At 69.0% G+C, this 21,043-nt stretch overlaps 3 protein-coding genes across 3 annotated transcripts; 2 read left to right on the top strand and 1 right to left on the bottom strand.

Moving 5' to 3' along the window:
- Positions 1-138: 138 nt before the first annotated feature.
- Positions 139-10,252, bottom strand: SHARPIN (SHANK associated RH domain interactor). Its single transcript, XM_082754876.1, has 14 exons — positions 10,001-10,252; positions 8,260-8,434; positions 7,203-7,316; positions 6,695-6,836; positions 5,677-5,767; positions 5,262-5,535; positions 4,678-4,808; positions 4,372-4,545; positions 1,619-1,779; positions 1,423-1,534; positions 1,159-1,338; positions 961-1,059; positions 726-869; positions 139-568 (listed from the first exon to the last, which is right to left on the bottom strand). The coding sequence occupies exons 1-14, from the start codon at positions 10,241-10,243 to the stop codon at positions 488-490; spliced, it is 2,121 nt and encodes a 706-aa protein (XP_082611002.1). The 5' UTR covers positions 10,244-10,252; the 3' UTR covers positions 139-487.
- Positions 10,253-10,850: 598 nt separating this feature from the next.
- Positions 10,851-17,445, top strand: MAF1 (MAF1 homolog, negative regulator of RNA polymerase III). Its single transcript, XM_082752271.1, has 8 exons — positions 10,851-11,164; positions 13,216-13,360; positions 14,232-14,360; positions 14,462-14,627; positions 14,717-14,838; positions 15,292-15,411; positions 15,862-15,999; positions 16,078-17,445. The coding sequence occupies exons 2-8, from the start codon at positions 13,278-13,280 to the stop codon at positions 16,097-16,099; spliced, it is 780 nt and encodes a 259-aa protein (XP_082608397.1). The 5' UTR covers positions 10,851-11,164; positions 13,216-13,277; the 3' UTR covers positions 16,100-17,445.
- Positions 17,446-18,672: 1,227 nt separating this feature from the next.
- On the top strand, positions 18,673-20,980 carry HGH1 (HGH1 homolog; the record flags this gene model as incomplete). Its single annotated transcript, XM_082755416.1, has 6 exons — positions 18,673-19,175; positions 19,256-19,356; positions 20,150-20,248; positions 20,332-20,423; positions 20,527-20,649; positions 20,771-20,980. The coding sequence occupies 6 exons, from the start codon at positions 18,673-18,675 to the stop codon at positions 20,978-20,980; spliced, it is 1,128 nt and encodes a 375-aa protein (XP_082611542.1).
- Positions 20,981-21,043: the final 63 nt, after the last annotated feature.

Raw genomic sequence — 21,043 nt, 5'->3', positions numbered from 1 at the left:
TGTCGCGTGGTCTGTGTGTCGTGCTGCGGGGCGAGAGGCTGCGCGCATCGCGCCCGTCCCCGGTGCTGTGAGCGGGCTGGAGGGGACACCACGGCACGGGGCTTTATTAGGGTGTCGTACAGAGCCTCGTTAGGGTGTCACACCGCACACAGCTTTATTAGGATGCCCTGCACCGCCAGGACGCGCCGCTCGCACCCGCGGAGCTCGGCTGCCCGCAGAGGCTGCGTGGAGACCCTGCGGCACCGCCCGGGGCCTGGCCCCCGCCCGCTCCCCTCCGGCCCTACATCCCTCCTGTCTGTCCCTGGCTGCCGCCAGCCCCTGGGGGGACGTGGCCCTGGGGCCATCCCTGCGACCACCAGCGTCTCTGGGCCCTGCTGGGGCCATGCGCCAGCTCCGGCGCCCCTCGGGCCGTCCCTGGGGCGAGGAGCTCGGCTCCTGCCCGGCTGCTCGGAGCCCCCGATCCCCAGGGGCTGGGCCAGGCGGGCGCTCAGTGGCAGTTCTGGCAGCGGGGGTGGCACCTCTGCCCGTTGACGTTGCAGCGGCACCCGCCACTGGTGTCCCCGGGACCCTGGTGGGAAGGAGAGGAGAGGACAGGGGGTCACAGGGGGGCCCAAGGCACCCAGCCCTGAGCCCCCAGGCCCCGCGGTGACCAGGGACGGGGACCGTGAGCTGGGATGGGGCTGGTGTGCAGGGAAGGGGGGGGTTCCACCAAGAGGGGTGCTTACCCCCGGCCCCCAGCGCGGCCCCTTGGTCACCCAGCAGATCTCGGTCTGGCAGACGGTGCAGCGGATCCAGTCGCAGCCGTCCTTCTTCTGCACGATGATGTGGCACGTGGGGCAGTGCATGGCCTCCCCGAGCTGCACCAGGGTCTGCGGGGAGGGGAAGGATGCAGTCAGGGAGGCGAGGACGAGCCCCGCACACCCCCTCCCCATCCACCCTGGCACCCCGCGGTGCTCCCACCTGCAGCATGTCGCTGGTCTGCCGGGCGGCCGCGTCGTTCTGCGCCCGCAGCTGGAGGTCGTCCTGGTACTGCCGGCAGTTCTTCCCCTCGTGGATGGCCTGGGAGGGGGGTATGGGAGCAGAGGGGCAGCGCTCAAGCCCCCTTCCCCGGGCACGGCACCAAAAGACGAGGGTGGCAGGGCCGCCCCCCCCGCTCACCTTGCAGAGCAGGCAGTTGAGGGCCTGGCAGATGGGGCAGCGGAATTCGTTCACCGAGTCCTCGTAGATGCACCAGCCGCGGCAGTCGGTGGTCTTGCAGTGGAAGCTGTTCTGCGTGCGCCGCTCCGCCAGCACCAGGCCCCGCTCCAGGAAGCGCCGGTACTCCTCCGGCGACACCAGCTGAGAGTGGGGCAGGGTCAGGATGCGGCCCCCCCGACCCCGGGCACCCCGGTGCTGCCCGTGGGGGCACCGAGCCCCACTCACCGCCCGGATCTCGCGCTCCTGCAGGTGGCTGCTGCAGGCGTAGGAGTCGTCGCGGAAGGGGCAGGCCACCTCGGGCTCCTCGCTGTAGTTGATGACCTGGCGCAGGCAGTCCCTGCGGGGACGACGGGCAAGCCATCAGCGCCGGGGCCGGACCCCCCCACACACCCCCACCCCGCACCGCTCGGCCCCACGCTACCTGCAGAAGTTGTGCAGGCACTCGCGCAGCAGCACCCCCTCGCCCGGGGGGACGTGCTGGTAGCAGATGCGGCACTCCAGCACCTCGCGGTTGGGCACCAGCACCTCGTCCTCCAGCTGCAGCAGCTGCTGGAAGTTCCTCAGCCGCTCGGCCTCCAGCGCCTGCGGGCAGGGAGGGGATGGGTGAGAGCGGCCCCCACCCGGCCCCGGTCCCCACCGAGCCCCCTGAGCCCCCCCCCCAGGTCCCCCTCTGCCAGCACTGGGTGCCCCGGGTAGGGCTGGGGGGGCTGCATTCACTCTGCCCCTGAAGGGGCCTTCATGGTGAGGCCGTGGGGCCCCCATCTCCCCCCCCAAACGATGCAGACCCACCGAGCAGTTTGGGGCCGAGGGGCCCTCACAGCCCACCCCGTCCAGCCCCAGCCACGGGCAGGGACGTCACTCACCCCCTCAGGCTGCCCCCAGCCCCATCCAGCCCGACGTTAACACTGCTGGGGCTGGGACCCCCCCCAGCTCCCCTGGGTGGGCTGGGGCAGGGCCTCACCCTTCTCAGCATGAAGGATATGAAGGATTTCTTCCCTCTGTCTACCCCAATCCCCCCTCTTTTGGCTTAAAACCACCCCCCCCGTCCTGTCACAGAATGGCTTGGGTTAGAAGGGACCCTAAAGACCATTTAATGCCACCCCCATTGCGGGCAGGGTGCCACCCCCTAGCCCACCCACAGCCCCACAAAGGGCCCCCCCGGCTCTCCTGCAGCCCCCTTGGGCACTCACAGCCCACCGGGAGCCCCCCCTGGAGCCTTCTCCAGCCCATGCCCAGCACCCCCAGCCCTCAGCCGGCCCCACGGCGGAGCTGCTCCAGCCCCAGGACCCCCATGGGACCCCCACAGCCGCTCCGTGTCCCCGCACTGTGCCCGGCCCCGCAGCCCCAAACCCCCTCACTCAACATTTCTGTGCGCACAGGGGCTGCCCCAGCCCCAGCCCTGCCCTGCCCTAAGTGCCCTGGTGCAGGCAGCTCAGGATGGCCCCATTGCCCCTGCTCCTGTGCAGCCCCCCAAGCAAGCCCCCACCGCCCCCTCTAACATTTAATTCCATGAAACCCCCCAAAACAGCAGCCCCCCCCCCTCCATGGGCAGCCCATCGGTGACGGCGGCGCAAGCAGAGGGCACAGCGGCGCTGGTGGGGGTAAGGCTTTAATGGGGGGAGGGTTCCTCTGCGCCCCCGCAGCGCGGTCACGCACGGAGCTGGGGGGCTCGTCCTTCCCTGAGAGCCCAGACCCCGGGGTGAGCCCCGACCCGCGCGGCCTGGGGAGGTTTCTGAACGCAAAAAACAACCTGGAAACACCAAATTCCCTGTGCAATGCGGGGCAGTGAGTGCTGCAGGGCTGGGGGCTGGCCCTGCTGCCCTGACCCCATCCAGCTCCCAGCCCAGGGCCACCACGGTTCCTCGGGGCCCTGGCACGCTGCTCCCCCGAGCCACCGCGGCCCCGCGCGGCACCGAGCGCTTCCCCCGGTGCTGCTGCCTCTGCCCTGAGCCCTCACAAAGGCATCGTGGCACCAGCACGGCCACGCTCACCTCCAGCCAGCGCCACTCCAGAGGGGGCTCAGCCCCCCAAGGGGGCTGCTGGTGGGGGGGGGCTGTGTTTGGGGGGAGAACTGGGTGGCCAAGGGCAAAGCAGAGCCCCGACGGCACACCAAGGCGTCCCTTGGCACACCAAAGCTCCCCTTGGCACACCAAAGCTCCCCTTGGCACACCGAGGCTCCCCTCGTCCTGCACAGCCCCAGGGGGCTGGGGGGGCCGGGTTCACAGCCCACAGAGCTCCCCCCACGGCTGTGCCCCATCCCTGCAGCGTTCAGCCCTGCAATCGAGGCCCCCAGCCCCTGGTGCTCCCTGCTCCCAGGGGAGCCCAGCCCCTGCGTGGGGCAGGACCCGCGGGGAGGTGCCGTGGCCGCAGCCCGGACCCTTGGGTGGCACGGCGGGCACTGGGCCCTGGCCGGCGGGGTGGGAGGGGGCATCCGGGTCGGCCGGGCACGGGGCGGCTAGCAGAATTCGGAGGACAGGTGGATGAAGTCATCCAAGGAACCCGAGCCCAAGACGCAGTGCGCAGCTGAGCCATCCTCTCTCCTTCCCTTTTCCTAGCGGGGTCCCAGCACCAGAGAAAAAAGAAAGAAGAGAAGGTTTTGGTCAGTGGCTGAGCCGGGTGCCCCCCACGCCCCGCAGCGCGCCCCCACGATGGGGTGGGGGCTCCCAGCAGAGCCCCACGCGCGATTCTACGGCGCCTGCAGGAAATAAACTCCCAGCAGAGACAGCGCAGCCCGACAGCTCCTTGCTGTGCCAGGAGGCAAGAGGAAGCAGCACCACCGTCCTGGGACCCTGCCCTGCCCTGCCCGAAGCTGCCACCCATTTTTTGGGTGGCCACAAGCGCTGGTGACACCGGTCAGAGCCCCGTGAGGTGGCGGCACAGCAGCGGGGCCAGCAGTGACCACCCCTAGCAGACAGCAGAGCACGCCACGCTCACATCACAGCACGATGCCGAGCCCTGTGCATAGTGGCAGGCATCGCCTGCCCCACCAGGGGACAATTTAGGGGCTGCAGCAGCCCCTTTTTGCTGCCACCCATGGTTTTGTGCCCGCTTCCCAGCACGGCGCAGGATCCGCTCGCCCACGAGACGCCTTCCAGCCCTGCCAGGGACAAAAACTGCCTGGCAGGGGCACAGGGGGAGCAGCTGCTCCCCGGGCTGGGCCGTGGGCCCCGGTACCTGTTGGTACTGCAGGATCCCCTCCTGCTCCTGCTGGATCCTCCACAGCTCCGTTTCGTCGGGCTTGTAGCTGCAGGGCACCACGTAGTCGTCCGGGCGGTCGGTGCTGCACATCTCGCAGCCCGGCCGCGTGGGCTTGTTGATGAAGGTGCACTTGGGGCACGACCAGCCCGCCTGCGGAGAACAGGGGGGAGGTGAGGAGCTGGGAAAAGCGCATTGGAAGGGAAAGGGGAACGAAATTGGGGCCAGCAGCACCCAGAACAGCGTGCAGGGGACGCAGGGCTCGGGGGGCGCAGGGCCACCCACCTGCACCGGCGAGGGCAGGGAGGTGGCAGCGGACGCCGCCGGGTTGCTGACAAGGTCTCCGATCTGCATCGTGTCCAGGTGCTGGCTGATCTCACCGATGTCCATCTTCCTGCTGGGGTCGCTCCCCCACGCTGCAGGAGAGACGGGGACACCGGCGCGTTACGGCCGCGGCACGGAGAGGGGCAGAGCCCCCCGGGTCAGCTCGGCACAGAGAGCACGGACACACGGTGTGCCCCTGAGGCCGAGGGATCAGCACCCACAGCCCGGCTCTGCTCAGCACCAAAGGGGCTGCTCAGCCCCTCAGCACCTGCACGGCAAGGTCTGAGCGAGGGCCCGGGGCCAGGAGAGCACCAAATTCCCCATTTGGGGCCGCACGTGCCCTCACCCACACGGGAGCAGAGGCAACAGCAGCGCCCCAAACCCTCCCTCCCACATGGCCTGGCACCACCAGACCACACTCTGTGTGAAGGCAGGGATTTAGGGAGGGTTTGGGCAGGATTTGGGCAGGATCTGGGCAGGATTTGGGCAGGATCTGGGCTGCCCGTGCTGCCTGCCAGCTGAAGGGACGGGCGCAGCACCCGGACCTTTCCTGGGGGCCGGCAGGGTGTTGTACTGGCGCTGCTCCCCGGCAGCGGCGCCGTCGCCGAGCGAGGCGATGGAGTTGAGCAGGAGCTGTGCCTGGTCCTCCTCGTAGCGCTGCCGGGTGAGCTCAGCCCTCTTCGCCGACAGCAGGTAGAGGAAGGCCGTGTCCCCGTCCCTGCGGATGCCGTAGGAGGAAACCGTCCGCTCGTCCACGCACAGGCACTGCCCGATGATCCACCGCTGCACCAGGGGGTGGAACCCGTAATCCTGGAACACCTGGGCAGGGGGAGAAGCGCAGAGGTAAACCCAGCACGTCCCCAGCACAGGGGGGCTCTCCAGGGCCCTTCCTGGGGCTCGGCACCCCGAGCCCCTGCCCCGTGCCCTGCTGGCTCCGTACGGCTCCGTACGGCTCCGTACCTGCTGCTTGAGCGTCGCGATTGTAGTGTGGGGCTGGACCCTGAGGACGATGCTGGCAGACGACGTCGCGTCCTCCACGCCGACGTTCATGCTGGAGCAGAGATGAGGTGCTGTTAGAGGACGCCTGCCCAGCTCGGGGCTGGGACACCCGAGGGCTCCGAGCCCGGAGCACCCTGCCACGTGCACGCCGGTGGCTGCACCTCATGTTCCACAGACCCGTGGGATTTGTTTTCCCCCGATTTCGTTCACTCTCTGTCAATCTCTCTCTTTTTGCAGCTGTGCCAACCGTTTCCACCACGGGCTTAGACACGGTGTGAAAAAATCTTCCCTTCCACCTGCCTGAAATCTGCTGCTTCCTAAATGCCCTCGGCCTCTCAGCTTATCTGCTCCCGGACACGAGGGCAAACACTCCTTATCTCTGCGGGGCTCACCTCCCCGCTGCCTCTCTCACACCACAGCCCTAAACTTTCCATCCAACGTCCTGCGAAGGCTGTTCTGTGCCTGATCACCCCCCTGCCCCGTATCCAACACGGGCAGGGGTCTCCCCTTTGTTCCCTCGCCTTTTCCTAACAACCTCTGCATTCCCATGCACAGCTCCCCCCGGGGCAGACCACGGCCAGGTCTGGGACCTTGCGGCTCACCCAGCCTGACCCTGGCCATGGGCAGGCACAGCCCCTGCTGGAGCAGCTCCCCCCCACCAACACCTCCAGGGATCACAGAATCACAGAATCACAGAATTTCGAGGCTGGAAGAGACCTCAGGATCATCGAGTCCAACCTCTGACCTAACACTAACAGTCCCCACTAAACCATATCCCTAAGATACGGGATAAGGATGGGGCACCACTTCCCAGGGCAGCCTGCTCCAGGTCCTCGCCCCCCTCACCACGCAGAATTTCTGCCTTAAACCCAACCCAAATCTGCCCTCTTTCATCCCAGAACCACCACCCCTGGCCTCGTCACCGCAGTGCCCAGGAGGGGACGCGGAGGGGCGCGTGCCCCAGGCCAGCGGGGCTCACCTGATGTCGTCGGGGGGGTAGTTGGACTCCTTCAGCAGGATGCTGAGGGTGGCCTGCTGGCGAGCCAGGGCCACGGCGCACTGCGCGGCCGCCTCCTCGTCACCGTCCTCGATGGCCTGCGCCAGCTGCAGCGCCAGGTCCTCTGCGGGGGCAGGAGGGAGAGCCCTGCAGCCGCCGGCACCGCACGGCACAGCCCCGTGGCACAGCCCCAAAAAGCACCAGGAGCTCCGCAGAGGCTCCTCGGATGCGTGATGCTGGCGGGGCAGCCCATGGGCAGAGCCCTGTGGTGTGCGCGGCCGGAGAACCACGGGTGGGAGCCCCACGGGGGGTTTCTGGAGCCCCCGGAGAGCCGGGATGCGCAGCCCCCGCCCCACAGCAAGCTCCATCCCACGGGATTTGGACTTTGCACCCAAAACTGTCGGCCCGGAGCGGGGAGCGGCTGGGCCTGGAGAGGAGCCCTGGTCTCCTGGCACGTGTCAGGAGCCACGAAACCTCTCCCCTCAAATACCTTTCCTGGAGAGCTCCGAGAACAAAGCTTCCTCCGGATCCCCCTCTGCGGAGCTGCCCCCGGCCGCTGCGGGCAGGGACGAGGCCTGGGGGGGCAGCAAGCTGCTGTCTGAGGCTGGAGGAAGAGCAGGGGGGGCGTTGGTACAGGTACCTTAAAGGAGGCTGCAGCGAGGGGGGGTTGGTCTGTTCTCCCACATCCCTGGTGACAGGATGAGGGGGAATGGGCTGAAGTTGCGCCAGGGGAGGTTTGGGTTGGATATTGGGAAGAACTTCTTTACTGAAAGGGTTGTGAGGCATTGGGATGGGCTGCCCGGGGGAGTGGTGGAGTCACCATCCCTGGAGGGCTTTAAAAGATGTTTAAATGTAGAGCTTGGTGATGCGGGTTAGTGGAGGACTTAGTGTTGGGTCAGGGCTTGGGCTGGGTGATTTCGGAGGGCTCTTCCCACCCGGGTGATTCAGTCACTCCGTGCACCACAGCAGGGCAGCGACCCTCACCCACGGCCGTCCCCAGGCAGCTCCACGGGGAGCCCTCGGAGGCGAAGGCAGAGCTGACCCCAAGCCCATCCCGAGGGCAGCCCCCTGTCCCTGCCAGCAGTGGCTGCTGCTCTCCTTAGGGCACGGGGCTGCCCTGATGCAGGGGGGAGGCTCTGCGCCCCCCAGCCCCACCGGGGCTGCTCCCTTGTGCCTCCCAGCGAGCAGCCCCCCTCCCACCCCAGCGCCCTGCCTCGTGTGCCCACCTTGCCCCCCGGGTGCTCCACACCACAAACGAGCCCTCAGAGCTCCTTCAGGCTCCAGGCCATGGGAAGGGCCCCGAACACGGCGTGCTTCTGTGCCCGGAGCCTGCGGAGCCCCTCAGAGCCCCTCAGAGGCTTCCAGCCCCCCCCAGGAGCACGGCGCCGCTCCCCAAAGCAGCCGGTGGGGCGCGCACCCAAATCATTTGGAACAATATTAAAACAATAAATGTTAAAATTGTGCCCCTCCAGGCGCCAGGAACGGAGCACTGGGCACACACAAACCCCCCCCAGGGCTTTCGTCCCCCCCCAGGACCCGGCACCGACCTTTCTGCACCTCCCGCAGGGAGCTGCTGACGATCGTCCACCACTTCTGCGCCTCCCGCTCCTCCTCGAAGTTGAAGACCATCGGCTCGTCCAGGGCGCCGAAGACCACCAGCTCGTGGCACGTGGGGCTCCTGACGGTGTAGGAGATGTCCTTCAGGTCGTACTCGGCGATGCTCTGGGGGGAGCAGAGCGGCAGGGGGGGGGGTCACGGCTCTGCCAGCACGGCATCGCGGCATCGCTTCGCCCGTCGGCGTTCTTTCTCTCTCTATTTTATTAAAATGGGACACGCGAGGGTCCGGGTTGCCCCCTGCCCTTTTGGTTCCCATTTCCAGCAGCCAAACGCCCGTTTTGGTGGCCGACGCCTGCACCCACAGCACCAGCACCCCGCGGGCAGGAGGCGTCCCCGAGCCGTGGGGCGAACAGCTCCGGGCTGAGGACCCCCCCCTCACCCCACTGCCAGCCCCTGGGGTCCCTGGGGAGCAGCCCCAGCCCCATGTGCTGTGGGAACGACCCCAAAGAGGCCAAGGATGGACGGTGCGAGGCCAAATACCCCCGGTCGTCCTCAGGTGGGGCACGGGGGCTGAGCTGGAGGCACCCGCAGCTCCCCGAGACCCCTTCGGAGAGCGGCACCGGCACCGGCACACGTTGACCGGGGGCTCTGCCGCCGCCTCCCCTCTGCCCCTGCTCCCCCTGAGGAGTGGGGGAGTCACCGGGGGGGTTTGGCAGCCCCGAGGCTCCACCGAGAGCCCACGGCCGTGCTCGGTGCTGCACCGGGCAGCAAGGGCCACAGGGGATGAGGCCCCAGAGCACCGCTGGGCACTGGGAACTGGGCACTGGGAACTGGGAACTAGGGAACCAGGCACCGGGAACCGGGAATCAGGCGCCAGGAATCAGGAACTAGGCACTGGGGACACTGGGGAACCAAGGAACTGGGCACTGGGTATCAGGAACCGGGCACCGGGCAGCAGGAATCGGGGTCACTGGGGGACGAGGAACCGGGCACCAGGCACCAGGGACTGGGGACACTGGGGAACTGGGACACCAAGCACTGGGAATCAGGCACCGGGCACCGGGAATTGGGCACCGGGGACACTGGGCACTGGGTATCAGGAACTGGACACCGGGAACCGGGCACCAGGAACCGGGGACACTGGGGGACTGGGGAACCGGGACACTGAGCACTGGGAACCGGGCACCGGGGAACTGAGGAACTGGGCATCAGGAACCGGGCACTGGGGCACCGGGGGTTGGGAATCAGGGACCGGGCACCGGGAATTGGGCACCGGGCACCGGGAACCGGGCACCAGGGCTGGGGACACCGGGGAACTGGGACACCGAGCACTGGGAATCAGGGAACCGGGCACCGGGAACCGGGCACCGGGGACACCGGGCACTGGGAATCGGGTACCGGGCACCGGGAACTGGGCACCGGGGACACCGGGCACTGGGAATCGGGTACCGGGCACCGGGAACCGGGCACCAGGGACACCGGGCACTGGGAATCGGGTACCGAGCACCGGGAATTGGGCAGCGGGGATCAGGCACTGGGGAACCGGGGATTGGGAATCAGGGAACCGGGCACCGGGCACCGGGGGAAGCGGGGAACCGAGGCACCGGGGACACCGGGCACTGCAGGAACCGGTCCCCCCGGGCACCGAGGACACCCCCGCCCCTCTCCCAACCACCCCTCCCCGTTACCCCCGTTACCCCCCGTTACCCCCCGTCCCCCCCCGTTTCTCACCGCGCCCCCGGCCTCCTCCGCCGCGCGCAGCCCGAGGCGGAAGCGGCGCCGTGCGCGGGGCTGCGGCTGCGGCTGGAGGCTGAGCTGCAGGCGGAGCAGGGCGGCGGGCGGCGGCGGGCGGCGGGGCGGCTGCTCCAGGGCCACCCGCACCGACATCAGCACCGTGGGCGGCGGCGGCGGCGGCGGCAGCGCCGGGGCCGCGGCCGGGGCCGGGGTGGGGGCGGGGGCACCGGGCAGAGCCATCGTCGCCGCCGCCGCCACCGCCGCCACTTCCGCCGCTACGGGGAGCGCGGTTCCGGCACGGGGCGGGGCGGGGCGGGGCGGGGAGGGGCGGAGAGGGGAGGGGGGGGGGAGGAGGCACCGGAGGGGGGGGCCCGGGGAGCCTCGGGGCTCCTCGGTTGGGCACCGGGAGGCACCGGGAGGCACCGGAGAGGCCCCCACGGGCTCCATGCGGCCCCGCAGCCCCCCCACAGCCCGGTGCCCTCCCCCCCTCATCCCTCTCGGTGCCCCCCCCCCCGCTCCCGGTGCCCCCCCCCTCCCCTCCCGGTGCACCCCCCCCCCCCCCCCTCGCCGCTCCCGGTGCTCCCCCCCCCTCCCCTCCCGGGCGGTGCCGCGCGCCCCGCCCCGCCCCGCCGCTGATTGGCTGCTCCCCCCGTCTTTGTCCCCATCAGCCAATCAGGGCTCGGAGCGCCCCGCTGCGGGAGGGGCCCGGCGCTGTCCGCTCGGAGGGCGGGAGCGGGGCGCTGAGTGACGTCGGTTTCGGCCAATGGAAGGGGCGCCGCGCGGTGACGGGCAGGGCCGTCGTCCAATGGGGAGCGGAGAGGCGCTCGGGGCGGGCGGCGGCGGGCGGGGCCCGGCCGCTTGTTGTCGTCCGGTGCCGGGGGAGGCGGGCGGTCGGCCGGTCGCTGCGCGCTCGCTCGCTCGTTTGGGCCGCCCGGGGGTCGCGGGAGGTGTCGCTCAGCCGCTCGCTGCGTCCCGAGCCGCTCGGGGACATGTCGAGGTGGGCGGGGGCCCGGCGGGCCGGCGCGAGACGGCGGACGGCGGCCGAGGCCCGCGGGCCCTCCTCGAGCTTTCCCCGGAGACGCCTCCCCTTACGGGCACCCCGAGCCTGAAGGAGCCGCCGCCCGGAGAAGGCCCCGCCGCCGCCGAGACCGGGAGGCGCCGGTAAGTCCGCTCCCAGCGGCCCCCCCCCGGGACTACATCTCCCGGCGCGCCTTGCGGCGCCGTGCAGTGGCCGGACGCGACGCGGGGGGCGCGGGGCATCATGGGAGTTGTAGTCCGCGCGGGGCAGGCCGGGGCGGCTGCGGGCAGGCCCCGGGGCGGGGGGGCGCGGGGCGGCCACCGGCGGGGGGGGGGGGGGCACTGGGGGGAACTGGGGGCTGTGGGGGGGAACTGGGGGGTGTGGGGGGGCTTTTGGGGGCCTCCCAGCCCCGGTGATTCCGTTATTCCCAGGCACGGTGCTTGGGGTGCCCCCCCCCATCGTGTCCCGCTCCCCAGCACTGGTTTTTGGGGCACTGGTTTTGGGGGATACTGGTTTGGGGCCCTGTTTTGGGACACGCCGTGAGCCCTGTGACCCCTGCAGCCGTGGCTCTGCTTTCCATCACGGTCCCGTTTAAAATCAGCTCTGCCCAGCTGCTGGGGGGGCCGTCCCCTCGCCTCCTCCCCCCCTATGGGGCTGGGACCGGCCCCTGGCACCCCCCTGTCCTCAGCTCCTGCTCCCCTTGAGCCGTGGCCGAGCTCCCCACCGCCCCCTCCTGCTGCTGGGCACCCCCTGGGCACCGCTGCCGCTGTGCCAGGGCTTTGGTGTCGGTCCCGTCCTGGTGCTTTTCGGGTTCGGGGCAGTTGCTGAGGGGTGCCAAGGCCCCGTCCCCACGCCGTGCCCGCTCCTCGCAGCGCTCTCTGTGCTCGGAGGGCGTCAGGCACACACAAAGCTCTGGGTCTGACCCTTCTCTCCGGTTCCTACCTGCCCACGCAGGCAGATTTACCACACTTTGCCTCAAAAGAACGGGCTCTTTGCAGCAGCCGGTGCTGTAGGGTGCCGGTGGTGTTGGGGCCCCCGGGACAGGGGCTGATTTCTGCCCTGTTCATTCGGCACCGGCAGCTCCAGGCTCAGAGCTCGGCTTCCCCCCCAGCAGGAGCTGCTGCTGTCTGTGCTCCTCACCGCCAGTTTTGGGGAGGTTTTGCTCAGTTCCTCACCGCTGTCCTCAGGGCTGGGGCACAGCCCCCCAGGCAAACCGCTCGGCTTCCTTCCCAGATGAACGAAACCGAAACCTTTGAGCCGAGCTCTTGAGAGCCCCTCCCGTGGTGCTGCCTCTAAGATTCCCTGCTGCCGAGCTCCGTGCCCAAAAAACTCCTCCAAAAACGCTGTCAGGAGCTCGGCGTGGGTCCCCTCCAGATCCCATCCCGCAGAACCCCATCTGCTGCCTGCCTCATGCCTGGCCCTGTGTGCTCCCTGGTCGCATCCTGTGGAGCTCTACAGCAGCCAGTGCTGGGTGCTGGGGGGTCTCTGGGGCTCTCTCTGCCGCCTGCCCTGCCCTGGGGGGGCCCTGTGCTGGTTTTCCCAGCACTGGGGGAGCTCTGCCAGCACCTCTCAGTGCCACTGTGCCATGAGCTTGTGGCCTCAGGTGGGGTCACCCCATGGGCAGTGGGGGGCATGGCTGGGGGAGGTCCCTGAGGCTGGCGGCCGCCCCCCCCCCGGGCTGTTTACGAGTTCTCCTCTTACAGCCCGGCGCCGCGAGGGGCCCGTGCTGGGGGAGCCGGGCTGCGCCGTCCCCACGGGGTGCTGGCACCCGCAGCACCAGGAGCCTCTCCTGCTCAGCGCCACCGCCAGCACCGTGCCCGTCTGCCACGTCCCTGCACCGCTTTGAGGGCGAAACAGGCCGGCCAGAACGGGCTGGTGACCTTCACGTGGGACAAGGGGAGTGAGGGGAGCCTGGCAGCTCGCAAAGCCACCGCTGTGGGCACTCAGCTGAAGGGGAAGCGGGGGGAAAATCTCACAAATTCTGCTCACACGGGGCGCAGGGCGGCGACAGCAGCACGCAGGGGTAGAGCGGGGCCTGTCAGAGCTGCCACGGCCCGCTCCTCCTGCTCCCAAAAGCTGTTTGGCTTCCAGACTGCGCCCTGCCTGCTGCTGGTGTGTACTGGGCAGCCACAACACGGCCACACTGCTCATCCTGGGCTTGGGCAGGACGTGAGGCCGTGCCTGTCCCCCGCAGGATACGCACACGTCGCCGCCGCTGCTGCACAGGGAATCGCTGCCGAGCCGGACGCGGGGACAATGAAGCTGCTGGAGAACTCAAGTTTTGAAGCAATAAACTCCCAGCTGACGGTGGAGACCGGAGACGCCCACATCATCGGCAGGTGGGTGCCCTCCTGGAGCCCTGAGGGCCCCGTGCTCCTCGCCCCGGCGCCCTGCAGCCCTTGGGGACACCGGGGACACCGGCTGCATGCGCCCCGCCAGGCCTGGGTGCGGCGGGGCGAGGGCTGGGTGCTGGAGCTCAAAGTCTGGCTCTCCAGCAGTCGTTGTGAGGCCAGTTCGTACGGAATGAGGAGCAGTTGGGTGTTTTTGTAGAGAAGAGCTCCCCAGCAGCAGCAGGGCCCTCGGATCGTGCCCGCACACCGAGGTTTCTGCCCCTTTCCCCGAGGGGACCCCGCACGGCTCCGCTCAGCCCCTGGTGCAGGGCTGTGGGGAGCTTCTGGAGGGGTCACCCGGCAGCCTGAGGGGCTTGAAAATCTGGAAGAAGTTCATTTGAAGCTCTCATTTCACGCTGATGATGACATCTGGCCGTCCCCCGGCCTTGCTGGGGTGCCGTGGGCTGGGTGCTGGGGACCCTGAGCTTTTCAGTCCTCGGGCTGAAGCTGGGCGCTGGGACCCACCAGCACTTTTTGGCTTCACTTGAGGGCTCCTTGGGGCTTCTCTGCTCCCCAGCCACTCGGTAGCATCAGGGCTGGGGACACCGAGAGCTCCTTCTGCGGGGCAGGCTGCCGCAGAGCCAGATCTCAGCCAGCCGGGGGCATTTCTGGTCCTGGCTGCGGGGTCCTGGCTGCGGGGCCCCTCCTCAGGCTGCCCCCAGCTCCCCTTTTCGTGGTGCTGTGCTTTGGGCAGGCACCGCAGCCACGGGCACGCTCACCTCAAGCCTTTTGTGGGGCCGTAGCTGCTGCTGCCGCCGGTCCCGGTGCCGGGGGGGCGCCTGGTGGGGTTCCCCTCACGCCCGGTGTGGTGTCCCCACAGGATCGAGAGCTACTCCTGCAAGATGGCCGGGGACGACAAGCACATGTTCAAGCAGTTCTGCCAGGAGGGGCAGCCCCACGTGCTGGAGGCGCTGTCGCCCCCGCAGACCACGGGGATCAGCCCCAGCAGGTACGGGGGGACCGTGGGGAGTAGGGGGGGGGGGGGGAGGCTCTGCCTGCGGGCAGGGGTCGGGCTTCTGACTCTCCTGCCCCCGCTGCCGCGTCCCTCAGGCTCAGCAAAAGTCAGAGCGGGGACGAGGAGGGGCCCCTGAGCGACAAGTGCAGCCGCAAGACCCTCTTCTACCTGATCGCCACGCTCAACGAGTCCTTCCGCCCCGACTACGACTTCAGCGCTGCCAAGAGCCACGAGTTCAGCCGGGAGCCCAGCCTCAACTGGGTGCGTGGGGGGCTGCGGCGGGGGCGGCGCGGGGCCGGGGGGGGCTGCGGCTCCCTGCTGCTGCTCTGACGGCCCCCGCTCTGTGCCAGGTGGTGAACGCTGTCAACTGCAGCCTCTTCTCTGCAGTCCGTGAGGATTTCAACGCGCTGAAGCCGCACCTGTGGGATGCTGTGGATGAGGAGATTTGCCTTTCCGAGTGTGACATCTACAGGTAACGGGACGGGCCCTCACCCTGCGGCGCGGCTCCTGGCCCCTCCCTGCTCGCTGTGGCCCGTAGAGAAGTGGGTTTTTCTCAATAAAAGGTGACGTTTGGGTGTGCCCACCCGTGGGTAAGGACTGGAGCGGGGCCCACCGTTGTTCTCTGGCTCCCTGCTCTGTGGGAGCTGCTGCTGCCGTCCCCGTCCTGCGCCCTGGGAATGGGCACAGCCTCCCCGCAGCCTCCTTCCAAAAACTGCCCAGAGGCAGCCCCCGTTCTGTGTGTGCAGCCTGGACCTCCTGGCACCAACTTGCCCCACTCCCTGCCCACTGCCCCTCCTGGGGGCTGCTCTGAGCTTGCCCCTTCCCAGTTTCCACCCCCCAGACGCTCACCAGGGGCTGGGACGGGGTTGGCTCCGGGGGCAGGGTCCGGCGCAGCGTTTCTCACACCCTCCGCTTGTCGTTGCAGCTACAACCCCGACCTGGATTCAGACCCCTTTGGAGAAGACGGGAGCCTCTGGTCCTTCAACTACTTCTTTTACAACAAGAGGCTGAAGAGGATTGTCTTTTTTACCTGTCGTTCCATCAGGTCAGGCCCCCTGACATCCGCCAAGTCACCCTAACCGAGTCGCTTTGCCCGTTTGCACGCCGCGTCCCTGCTGGGGAGGAAACTTTGGCCCCCGCTGGCCCCCGAGCCCAACGCAGCAGATAAATGCTCGGGAGCTGCCCCCTGCCCACCCTGGCACACCGAGCACAGCCCCTTCCTTGGCCTCCCGAGAGCCACGCCACCACTTAAACCCGCTGGAGACACCGACCAGGAGCCGTGGTCCCCGGGAAGGGGCAGCCCCTCAGCTGCTGGCAGGCTGCTGCTTGTGGAGGGGCGAGCTCAGGGGCAGCAACACCCCGGGGGCAGCCCCCCTGTGCCCTCTGGGGGCCGGGGCTGGATGCAGGGCCCCGAGCCCGCTGCAGACTGGAGCAGGGACCCCTCCCGCGGACACCCCGGCTGGGCGCTCACACCACGCCGCCCTTCTCTCTCCAGCGGGTACGCGTACACACGCCCGGAGGCTGGAAACGAGCTGGATATGGACCTCGGGGAGGAGGAGGAGGAGGAGGAGGAGGACACGGAGGGGAGCAGGGACGGCCACGACGCCGAGAGCGGCAGCATCGAGGAGGACAGGTGCGTGCGCTGCTCCCGGCACCCTGCCCTGCGCCCTGCTGGCCCGCGGGCCGGTGACAGCCGTGTGCTCGCCCACAGGTTGCAAGTGATCTGCATGTGAGAGCCCGGAGCTGCTCCCAGGTGCCTCTGGCCCTGCCTCATCCCACCCGCGCCCAGCTCCCCGCCTTGCCCTGCCCGCCGTACACTGGAGTGCCCTCGGAGCACGAGGAACTGAGCCCAAGGCGCCTCCTGGCTCCGGGTGCCGCCGGCCCACGTCCCCTCGGGGCCTCTGGACAGCCGTGGAGGGGGCTCCGAGAAGCTTTGCTGCACTTTATCGCTGATCTCATTGGCTGCACTGACCTGCAAACTCCTCGTGGCTCTGAAGCCGGGCTGGACTTTTCCTCGAGCACTTTTTCTTCACTGGTTTGTGCTGCAGCGAGCGCCGTCCGTCCCCAGCACCAGCAGAGCGGGCAGAGCCTCCTCCCGCAGAGCTCGGTGAACTGTCCTCAGCTCCCTCCCCAAGGAAGCGTCCGTTTGTTTCAAAGAGGTTTGCTTTGCTCTTGCCCTCACGTAGTGTTTTTCTGGTTTTTTGTTTTTTTTTTTTTTTTGTTTTTTGTTTTTTTGTTTTTTTAATCCTTGCTGGGAGGTTCCAGCTTCCTGCACCCCAGTCCTGAGCGACTGCGGCCTGCAGCCGGCTCCCACGAGCGAAAGCTGGACTGGGCCACCTCACCCCACACCTCTGGTGGCTTTGGCTCTCTGTGTTTGGCACCACAGATGGCTTTTAGTGGCGGCGGAGCTGGAGCAGGGCCAGAGCCCCGTGCTGCCAGAGTTTATTTTTGTACGTGGGGCACGCGGTGGGAGCGGCACGCCGCCGCCTCCTGCTCACACTTCTGCAGCCCCCTTTTCTCCCAGCCCCTCAGCCCTGCGGGGGCTCCCGGCATTTTGGGGGCCTCGCAGCCCACCCCCGGTGGTGTCTGGCAGGGGGAAGCCGCCTCGTCCTGCCCCAGGGGCTGAGCACAACAAGGGGCTGGCTGGGAGCGGGGAGGCAGCACGGTCCCACCGTCCTGGTGCTGAGCGGGGCCTCGCTGGGATTTTGGGCGCTGGTTTTTGAGCCAGAGCCCGGTCCTTCCTCCGGCACTCAGCCCCGGGGTGGGTTTGCCTTCATCCACGGCCGGGCACGCCGCCCGCCCTTCCCACCGCAGCTCAGGATGGAAAACGGGCAGGAGGAGAGGAGGGGGAGCTGCCTGTGGGGCGGCCTCAGGACCCCCTCCCTGCACGCCCACGGACTCCCAGCACGGCCCCTGCTGCGGGGGTGCAGGACTTGGCCCCCGTCCCCCCCCCCTCTTCCATCGTTGGCCCCTCTGCGCCCGCTGCTGCCGCTGCCTTCCCAGCCTCGCCCCATCAGGGAGATCTGACCTTACAGCATAGCAATGTATCACCACACCAATAAAGGTTTTCTGTGTTTCACCAGCTTTTCTGCAGGGTCTCCACGCTGGGAGGGGGGAGGATATCCTGCTGTGGGGGTGGCCTCACAGGGGATGGGGACGTGGGGGGCTGCGGTCCCATTGGGGGGCTGCTGGGGCTCTGGGTTCTCCCCACGTCCCTGCTGCTGCTCCTTGGGGCCACCGGTGCCTCTTTGCCCTGCAGGGACCCTGGGACGAGCCCCGTGAGCTGCGTGGCGCTGTGGGCACTGCTGGTGGCTGTCCCCAAAGTGCCACATGTCCCCTCGTAGCATCACAGACACCCGGCCCCATATGGCCCTGGTGGGTCCCTGCTGTGCCACCCCCTCTGAGCACATCTTCACTTTCCCATGGCCGTGCTCTGTTGGGCTGTGCTGAGTTTCCCACGTTGCCCTCCCTGCCCTCCTGTAACCTTATCACAATTCTTATCTCCCGCAGCGCCTGAACAGGGCCGAACAGTCCAGGGGTTGTTGAGAATCAGCTCTTGTGGTGCCCAGTGCGTGTAGCTGCGCGCTCTGCCCCTCTGTGGGATGGGGAGCGAATCGGGTGGGTAATAGTGGGGAAAAAAATTGGGGAATTGGGACAGAGACAGAGCAGGAGGGGAGCAGGCTGGCAGCCCAGGGTTTTTGTCTCCTCTCTTTTGTGTTTTTTGTTTGTTTTTTTTTGGGAAATTGGAAACTGGAGAGCAAAAATGTGACCGGGGGGGGGGGGATCAGTGGCTCCAAGCGAGGTTTCCTTCTGGTCACTTACACAGCCCCCAGCCGTGCCCAGCGGGCAGCCCCCCTCCCAGTAAGGTGGCACTGGGAGAACTGGGACCAGAAGGAATTGGGGGGCGGTGGGAGCAGACCCCGGGGCACGGTGTGGGCAGGGGGGTGCCGGGGGCGGCTGGGGCACCCTGGGGTGCTGCCGGCCGGGGGAGCTGCTGTGGCCTTGTGCCCGCAGGAGCAGCCAGGGACGGGCCCCGTGGGGTCTCCCGGCCCGCGGGGGCCACGATCGCGGCCGGGGGGCGCCGGGGTCCCGACACACCGGGACCCGGTCCCCTGCCCCCCCCCGGTGCCCTCACAGCGCCCCGAACTACATCTCCCAGCAGCCCTCTCTCCTCCCTCCCCGCCCCCTCCCCGCCTCCCCCGCCTCCTATTGGCTCTCCCTCCGCGCCGCTCCCGCTCCCCGCTCCCTCATTGGCCGCGCGGCCCGCCCGTCTCCCCGCTCCGCCCGGCCGCCATTTTGCGCGGGGATGGCGGAGGCGCTGGCGGAGCTGGCGGCGCTGCTGGGCCCTGAGGCGGGCCCGGGCCCGGGGGCGGCGGCGGCGCGGGCGGGGGCTGCGGAGGCGGCGCTGGCGCTGTCGGGCTCCGCCGAGGGCCGGCGGCTGCTGGCGGCTCACCCCGCGGTGCTGACGGCGCTGCTGGAGCTGGCGGCGGGGCCCCGGCCGTGCCCGGCGGCGGGGCGCTGCCTCCTCAACGTGGCGGCCGAGCCCCAGGCCCGGGGCCCGCTGCTGGCGGCGCTGCCGTTGCTGCTGGGGCTGCTGCCGGCCGGCTCGGCCTGCGGGGCGCTCGCCAACCTGTGCCGGGACCCCCTCGGGGCTCGCCGGGTGCTGCGAGGCCTGGAGGAGAGCGGCCGAGGGCTGGAGCCGCTGCTCGGGGCGCTGGGCGAGCCCCGGCCGCCCCCGGAGCTGGGGCCGCTGCTCTGCAACCTCAGCCAGGTGCCCGAGGGGCGTGCGGCGCTCCTGGACCGCTCCCGGTGCGGTGGGGGATAGCGGGGGCCCGGTGAGGGCCGGTGGGGCCCGGTGGGGCCTGGGCACTGACCCCGTGTCCCCGCAGGTGCTCGGTGCAGCGGCTGCTGCCCTTCACGCAGTACCGGGACTCGGTCGGACACCGGCGCGGCATCGTGGGTGCGCTCCGCAACTGCTGCTTCGAGCACGGTGAGGGTGCCACGGGCACGGTGCTGCCACGGGCACGGTGCTGCCGCGGGCACGGTGCCGCCACTGCCTGCAGCTCCCGGCTGCTGGGGGTGGCAGGGAGCGAGGTGGCCTCAGGAGCAGCCACAAAGCACAGCTTCAGCACACGGAGCCCGCAGAGGGGTCTGGAGGGGGACACGGGGGGCTCAGGGCTGGAGCAGCTCCACCGTGGGGCCGGCTGAGGGCTGGGGGTGCTGGGCATGGGCTGGAGAAGGCTCCCGGGGCCTCCCGATGAGCTGCCTGTGCCCAAGGGGGCTGCAGGAGATCCGGGGGCACCCTTTGTGGGGCTGTGGGTGGACTAGGGGGTGGCACCCTGCCCACAACGGGGGTGGAATCAAATGGTCTTTAGGGTCCCTTCTAACCCAAGCCACTCTGACAGGCCAGGGTGGGTGACTTTAAACTAAAAGAGTCGCGGTTAGAGTAGTCATCAGGAGGAAATCTTACACGTAGGGCAGTGAGGCCCTGGCCCAGGCTGCCCAGAGGAGCTGGGGGGTCCCAGCCCTGGCAGTGCTGAGTTGGGCTTTGGGCAGCCCCATGGGCTGGGAGCTGTCCCTTGGGGACAGGTGGGCATCAGTGAGCTGCTGGGTGCCTTCACTGCTTCGTTTTCGTACTTCCCTTTCCCTGTTGAGCTGTATCTTGGCCCCAGAGTTCTTTTCCCCCTCTGATTCTACCCCCGTCCTGCTGGGGGCTGAGCTGCTGGGGCCGGGCTGGGTTCCCTGCGCTGGCTGCTGGCCCCGTAACCCCTGCCTGTTCCTAGAGCACCACGAGTGGCTGCTGGGCGACGAGGTGGACATCCTGCCCTTCCTGCTCCTGCCTCTCGCCGGCCCTGAGGAGTTCCCCGAGGATGAGATGGAAAGTGAGCGGGGCTCGGAGCGGGAGGTGGGCTGGGGGCAGGGGGGCTGCCGGCCCCGCACCCCCCTGAGGCTGCTTCTCCCCCAGGGCTGCCCGTGGACCTGCAGTACCTGCCGCCGGACAAGCAGCGGGAGGAAGAGCCCGACATCCGCAAGATGCTGCTGGAAGCCATCATGCTGGTGGGTGCCCGTCGCGGTGGGGCTGAGGACGGTGGAGTGGAGGCATCGAGCTCCTGCACGCTGCCTGCTCCCTGCCCACACCTCGGCCTCGTTCCCTCGGCAGCTCACAGCCACGAAGGCGGGCCGGCACACCGTCAGGGAGAAGGGCACCTACCTGGTGCTGCGGGAGCTGCACCGCTGGGAGCAGGAGCCCGAGGTGCTGGCCGCCTGCGAGAAGCTCATTCAGGTGGGGACGGGGACCTGCAGCACCCCTGGGTGTGGGGGGGTGCCGGGCGGTCCTGGGGTGCCGTGGGGAGGGCAGTGGGGGTCCCGCAGGCTGCGGCACCACCGTGACTTTTTTGGAAAAGGTGCTGATCGGGGACGAGCCCGGCCCGGGGATGGAGAACCTGCTGGAGGTGAGCGTCCCCGAGGAGGTGGAGCAGCGGCTGCAGCGCCTGGACCAGGAGGAGGAGGAGCGGTGGCAGCGGGAGCGGGAGGAGCGGCGCAAGGAGCAGGAGCAGGACAAGGAGCAGGAACAGGACGAGGCTCAGGAACAGCACCGGGAGCCGTGGCGGTGACGGGGCCGCTGTGCTCAGCCCCCCGTGCGGACAGGACCCCCCAGGACTGCAGCCCCCCGGGGC

Source organism: Aythya marila, assembly GCF_965140915.1.
Source record: "Aythya marila genome assembly, chromosome: 2".
Taxonomy (NCBI): Eukaryota; Metazoa; Chordata; class Aves; order Anseriformes; family Anatidae; genus Aythya; species Aythya marila.
This window is presented reverse-complemented; position numbering and strand designations above follow the sequence as displayed.